General features: G+C 49.9%; 1 protein-coding gene across 4 annotated transcripts in view; it reads left to right on the top strand.

The window, feature by feature from the left end:
- Positions 1–3,943, top strand: part of CAMK1D (calcium/calmodulin dependent protein kinase ID) — a 457,067-nt gene extending 453,124 nt beyond the window's left edge. The window contains exons 10-11 of one of the 4 annotated variants that reach the window (XM_017529857.2): positions 453–527; positions 3,255–3,943. In XM_017529857.2, coding sequence (XP_017385346.1) covers positions 453–527; positions 3,255–3,347 — 168 coding nt within the window. In that variant the 3' untranslated portion in view covers positions 3,348–3,943. Of the gene's footprint in view, positions 1–452; positions 575–3,254 lie in introns of all 4 variants that reach the window. The other 3 variants (XM_017529858.2, XM_037739034.1, XM_017529856.2) reach the window with 3 other exon arrangements.
- Positions 3,944–7,087: the final 3,144 nt, after the last annotated feature.

Genomic DNA, 7,087 nt, shown 5'->3' with positions numbered 1-7,087 from the left:
AAAAAAAAAAAAAAAAAAAAAGTCACAGCAAAAACTGCAGTTACTTTTGCATCAGCCTAAATATTTCAGACAAAAGTACCAACAATAGGAAAATAAAAACTAATTTCAAATCTAACATTGTAAGGTATTAATTATAATATGCCTTTTATTCTAAAGGTCACATCTTTTAAATCACAGAGAGAATTGTTTACATTTATTCTATGTAGTTATGATATTTATGATATCAGAAGAAAACTATTTTAAGTCTCTAAAATATTTAGTTGGGGAAAGGGTTTAATAAATCAGTGGACTTCTGGAAGAAGGCACAACGTAAGTTTTCTTTCTCGAGTAGCACGAGAATGACTGAAGGAATTTGAAACACGTAGGCTAACGTGATGAGCGAGGAAACACAGTTGTCGTCTTTTCTGATTGTCTGAAATATTGATCTGCTTTTTTCCTTCCTGAATCTGCAGCAAGCGTTTAATGCCACGGCTGTCGTGAGACATATGAGGAAACTCCACCTTGGCAGCAGCTTGGACAGTTCAAATGCAAGTGTTTCGAGCAGCCTCAGTTTGACCAGCCAAAAAGACTGTGCGTATGTAGCAAAACCAGAATTCCTCAGCTGACACTGAAGATGAGCCTGGGGTGGAGAGAGGGGAGCCGGCCTCTGCCGAGCACCTCTTGTTTGCCAGGCACTTTCTGTACTTAATCCCATCTAATGCGACCTTAGGACGTTTCTTTAAACCTAAGCATTGGGCCGGAAGCAGTGGCTCACACCTGTCATCCCAACACTTTGGGAGGCCGAGGCCGGCGGACCATTTGAGTTCAGGAGTTCGAGACCAGCCTGACCAACATGGTGAAACTCCTGTCTCTACTAAAATATAAAAATTAGCCAGGTGTGGTGTTGGGTGCCTGTAATCTCAGCTACTTAGGAGGCTAAGGGAGGAGAATCACTTGAATCCAGGGGGCGGAGGTTGCAGTGAGCCAAGATTGCACTACTACACTCCAGCCTGGGTGACAGAGCGAGACTTCCTTTCAAAAAAAAAAAAGAAAAATCGTTGAACACTCACAGAACCCTAGGAATCACTATTTCCATTTACAGTTGAGAAATCCAGGGCTCGAGGTCCTCGCAGCCATGTCTGTCTGGATAAAGGCCTGGACTCCTTGTCTCCATCCTTCCCTCTGATTTACCTCTCATTGTGCAGTCACTCTTATGGGTTGAGGAAGGGACAGCAGAGCCTCAGGACAGCCTGCTGTCATTGACTTCTATAACATACATTTTGGATGCAGACAGTTTGAGCTCATTTATATGAAGTGCATCGACTTTGCAATTAAAGTAACAGTATCATTGTCCATCTTTGCATGGACTTTCCATCACTGAAGGCTCATTTACACTCCCTTTATTTCTGTCCCCAACTCCTCCACTCTGTAGAAAGAATCTCCTCTTTGGCCCTTCCTGTGGGTCCGCTCCACATCGGACCAGTGGCCCGGGTCTCCCTAGCCATGGAGCAGCCCTGCAGCCTGGTCTCGCCCTGGGCATCATGCTCCTTCCCGTTTGGCTCAGGAAATGATTCCCTTCCTCTCCAAAAAAATCTTCCCATCTCATTTGGGCCATCCAGCCCTTACATTTTCCCAAGAAATTCTGTGAGCATCCCCCTGGCACACCATAGACCCACACTTTCCTTTCACCCTGAATCTTTTCCACCCCCTGGTTGAAGGGAAGCCCGAGGTAGATCATTTTTTTACAGATTCATATACCGGCATTGACAACGAAGCCCTTTGGGGTCATTCCTTTCATGGCTCTCCCTGTGTCTGAGCACACAGATTCCCTGGAGGGCTGCACCACGGAGCTCGGTCACGTCAGGGCCTCCCGTGTCAAGGCTTCTGACGCCTGGACATCCTCTGGGGAGGGTGTTAGCGCAGCCTGTGAGGAGCTCCACCAGCCCAGGGGACTGCTGAGTTCACACAGGAATACGTGAACAGCCCGATCCTTCCTTTCCTTTTTCCTTTCCTTTCTTTTTCTTTCCCTCCTTTCTTTCCCTCCCTCTTTTTTCTTTTTTCTTTCCTCTTTTCTTTCTTTCCTTTCTCTTTCTTTTCCTTCTTTCTCTTTCTTTTCTTTCTGTCCTTCTTTTCTTTTCTCCTCCCTCCCTCCCTGTCTTTCTTTCTTTCCTGTCTTCTCCTTGCTCCTCTCCCTTCTCCTTTTTTCTTCCCTCCCCACCTTCTCTCCTCTCCTCTTTCTGTCACTCTCTGTCGCACAGACTGGCGTGCAGTGGCGTGATCATGGCTCACCATTGCAACCTCAACCTCCTAGGCTCAAGCGATCCTCCTGCCTCACCCTCTTGAGTAGCTGGTCTTGAGTAGCTGGGACCACAGGCATGGACTACCATGCCTGACTAATTTTTGTGTTTTTTGTAGACCCCGGGTTGCCCCAGCTGGTCTGGAACTCCTGAGACTCAAGCGATCCGCCTACCTTGGCCTCCCAAAATGTTGAGATTACAGGCGTGAGCCACCATGCCCTTATTTCAAAGGGCTCTGTGTCACAAAACGCTTTCTAGCCAAGAGTACACACAACACACCAGGGGTAGGAAGGGAGTATCATTCTTTATTTCTTCTTAAAATACCTACATTACAGAGCTATGGTAAAAAGAGAACAATTTGTATGATGACGCTTATTAAGAGCTGAAACGTCATGTGCCACAGTAGTGAAACCATGTCATTTTCAAATACAAAGCAGTTCAAATTATACAGAGCAAAGGAGAGGAGAGGTCTAAGAATAAAGCATTTTGAACACATCTCAGAGGCTTTCCCACAGGTAGGTAAAAATAGAGAGTCACATGGATAAAAATTTGGGCCCCCCCCCCACCCACTTGTCAGGCACAGTGGCTCACGCCTGTAATCCCAGCACTTTGGGAGGCTGAGGTGGGTGGATCACAAGGTCAAGAGTTCGAGACCAGCCTGGCCAACATGGTGAAAACCCATCTCTCCTAAAAATACCAAAATTAGCTGAGTGTGGTAGTGTGTGCCTGTCATCCCAGCTGCTCGGGAGGCTGAAGCAGGAGAATCGCTTGAACCTGGGAGGCAGAGGTTGCAGTGAGGCAAGATCATGCCACTGCACTCCAGCCTGGGTGACAAGAGTGAAACTCCATCTTCAGGGAAAAAAAAATGTTTGTCCCCACTATCTCCCATAAACCCAGCCCCTGTGACGCCTGGCAGTGGGAAGTGGGGTGAGAATTTGCCTCTGAAGCTCTGAGGTCCGCTTCTGCTGTTCCCTGCAGGTCTGGCACCTTCCACGCTCTGTAGTTTCATTTCTTCTTCGTCGGGGGTCTCAGGAGTTGGAGCCGAGCGGAGACCCAGGCCCACCACTGTGACGACAGTGCACTCTGGAAGCAAGTGACTGGCCCTGGAGGTGGGGCCCGGGGGCAGGGCTGGGAAAGGGGAGCCCCAGGGTGGCCAGTGCCACGGGCCACTCCAGCGAGACCCCACCTTGCATGGTGCACTTCCTGCGTAGGACTGGAAGACCGAAGTTTTTTTATGGCCATATTTTATACTGCAATTCTGAAGTGTTCATTTCTCACAAACTGTACTGACTCGAGGGGCGCTGATTTCATAGGATCTGGTGCTGTATATACAAATCTTGCAAAGCTCGAACTGAACGGACCTTCTTCTTCCTCTCCCCCAACGCCGTCCTTCCCACTCTTCTCAGTGTAGGTGACCGTCTACGGTGTGTTTTTTCATTCATGACAAAAAACAAGGTTTCAACTGGATTATTTAAATATTGGTAAATATTGTGCATTAGGGTTTGTTTTTCCTTTTAAGAAGTATGTCCTTTGACTCTGTCGCTCAGTTATGTGACCTGTATCTCCTCCTCTTCAATAGTGGTTTTATGTTAACCTTTAAGAGATTTGTTTTTCCTCCAAGGAGAATTTAAAGGTATTTTTAAACATTCGAAGAAGAGGATCAAGAATCGGTCCGAGGCTAAGAGTGCGCTTGACTCATGTTCCTTCTCTCTCTCTCCTTTCCTTGGGGGGCGAGGCCCCTCAGTTCTGCAAAGCTGTCTTGTCTGCAGGGGGCTTTGGTGGGATTATGCACAAAGCCTTCGCTGGTAACCCATCCCACAGAACCCTCACCCACCAGAGACCCCAGAGGCCTCTTGCTATCAGCAGTCAGAAATAAAGAAGCCTGCTCCCTCCCCGGAGACCCAGGGCTCAGCTTCGCAGGCCAAACTTGCTGTGAGTGAGATGCCCACACTGCAGAGACGTAGGAGTGTCCCTTGCAGAAGGAGCCAGCTGCCATTTGGTTGAAAGTGGGCCCATACACAACCCTCATTTCTCACGAGAGGTAGCAGATAAAAGCTCAGCTATGCGGTTCTCAAATTCATCTCTTTCTCTGTAGTTTTTAAAAAATGCGTTTCTAATCTTACCCTTCACATGGCTTCCAACACAAAGTTCTTTCTCCACATTGTTACCCTCATCTCACATGAATGTTTTCCAAAGGAAGGAAGGGAGGGAAGCGGCCTTGGAAAAGGATCCATTCCTGGTAGTAAGGACAGGGGCCTGCCAGGCTAATAGGACTCGTCCCCACAGCGGTGGCCAGAGACCACGTCCGCCAGACCCAGCCAGTGTCTGAAGGCCTCCCACTGATCCGAGGAGCCTAAAATCAAAGATACACAGTGGTAGGGTCACCAAATGCCCCGCTTGCCCAAGACTGAAGGATTTCTCAGGCTGTGAACATTTCATGCTAAAACCAGGACCATCGGGGCAAACCAGGCGATGTTGTTCGCCCTTGTGGTGGGTAGGGTGCAGGAGAGAGCCAGGCAGTGTACAGCCCAGGGAAAGCTGCGTTTCAAGGAGGCTGTTCTGTAGAGCCAGGCAGATGGCTTCAAGTGCCGGTCCTGCCTAGTGTCCCCCGCTCAGCCTTCAGGCCAATCCAACGCCTTGAGCCCACCAGGGTGTCCCAGCAGGTCTGCCTCATTACAGCCCAGCGACGCTGCTGGCTGTGTCCTCACATCCTTCTCCTGTGGCTGGCCTGTGCTGGGAAGTCTTTGTCACTTGCACACCTTTGCCTATGTCCAGGCTGAGTGTTGAGTGATGCCCCCCTCCGTCCTCCCTACACACATGCGCACGCACGCAGGCACACACACACACACACACACACACACACACACACACACACGCAGTTATGAGGCATAGCAGCTCCATCTCGCTCCCTGAGAAGGCAGCACAGGCACAGATGAGAGCAGTTGGGAAGACAGGCAGCTGGTCTACCCTGTCTCCGCACGCATCACAGGTGTGCCACGGCTTGGCAGGAATTCTGCATGGCATCTGCCGCACATGCTCACAGAGTGAAAAATTAAACTGTCACTCTTCAAAATCTGTAAAAAGCCTGGAAAAGTCTGTAAGATGACAATAGACTAGTTCAGAGTCAGGTGTCGCCTGAGTTGGCCATGCAGTGAATGAATATTATAAGCGGTATTGGAGAAAACAGGTGTCTCTCCAGAGCTTCACCAGGCAATTGCTCACTAACAAGTGTCCTGGAAACATTCGAGTTCATACAGTGCAAGACAGAAAGTAAGAGAAGGCTGCAAGCACTGAAAATGCACCCGAATCCGGTACCTAGGATGAGTGTGTGAATAGTTACAAGTAGCCCTTTGTGCTATATACAACCATTTGCATTCAGAAAGCAGTATTGGAAGCAAGTTCCATTATTGGTGATTGAAGTATTTTCAGGAGCTGATACATGTGCTGCATGTTATAGGCACTTAGCTTGAAAGCATCCCTTACCCAAAAAGTGCAGAAGCCCTGAACAGTGTGGGCCGTGGTCCAGGTGCCCCCTCACTGCTCCGGTCAGTTCTTGGCCATGCTTGGCCCGTCACACCCAAGGTCTCAACAACATTGTGCGAGGAAACAGTGACTGGTTTCAGCCCAAGGGTTGACTGCTGAGCATGACATCAGGAAGCCTGTACTGTCCCGATGCCACCAGGCTGGGGTGAATATCCTATGGTTTTAGAAAGAGAAGAGCCTTTGTGCTTTTGAGAGTGTTCTCATGGTAAAAAGATAGAGGTTGTCTTTGCCCAGCACTGGGCGTGAATTGTTTTATAAAACAGGAAGAGAACCCGGAATGTGCCTTTTTGAAGGTCTGACCAATGGGGTCATAGAATCCCAGGACCCTCGCCAATGTCAGTTTCCACTCACGGCAGCTGAGGGCTTCGACGTGCACCTAGAGTGCTGGCCGAGGCTAAGGGTGGATGTCTGGACCCCATCGCAGGCTTCTTTCCTGAGCCCAGTTTCCTCATTCGGTCCCTGTCTCTTCTCAGAGCAAAGTAGATTCTGTTTTCCTTACTTGGAATAGTCAGTGTTGAAGTGGTGGCTTGGAGTGGCCTTTTGCCCAGGTTCCCTGGCTTCCAGGATCTTCATCTCATATGTGAGGCCGTAGGAGGAGTTTCCATTCATTGAGACACTCAGTGAGCGGGCACCAGCAGGCCAGCAGCTTGGCCCTCTTCGCAGAGATGGCTCTGGAGTCTGGGCAGCTCTCTTCCTCCTGCAGCTCGGCTTCCCAGGGGTCTCACGGGTCCGGAGCCTCAGCATGAAGTGGTTCAAAGGCAGTTAGAGAGCTGAGGGGCAGGGCACTCAGGGGAAGCACAACGGCTGCCAGAAGTCCTTGAGGAGAGACGGGGCCGCTGTGTTACAGAAACGGCAGCCTGGGCCCATGGATGGCTCTGGCACTGGGCAGTGGCTGGTTTTCACCTTTCCTCCTGCCCCCGCCTCCCCGTGGGAGACAAGAAAACATCATTCTCCCTCTTCAGGTCCCCTTTTGAAAGAAAGAAACTGTGGCACAGCGTGCCATACTAAATCAAAAAAAGGAAGAGTGGATTTGTGTTCTTCACCCTGGCCACAGTTCTGGTCACTTCCGGCATCTGACCTTGAGAACGGGGTGCAGCCTCGGAGCCACCACTGGCCTTGGGGAGGGTCCCACTCCCCAGCTAGCTCTTCGGGTACTGTCCAGGACCCCGGCAGTCAGGACAGAACAAAAGATGATGGCTCCGCTGGCCAAGGCTGGGCTCGTAGGAAACATCTGCAGTCGGATGAAAAGAACCTGGCCTGGGAGCCCC

This window comes from Cebus imitator, unplaced genomic scaffold (genome assembly GCF_001604975.1).
Source record: "Cebus imitator isolate Cc_AM_T3 unplaced genomic scaffold, Cebus_imitator-1.0 Scaffold61, whole genome shotgun sequence".
Lineage (NCBI taxonomy): Eukaryota > Metazoa > Chordata > Mammalia > Primates > Cebidae > Cebus > Cebus imitator.
This window is presented reverse-complemented; position numbering and strand designations above follow the sequence as displayed.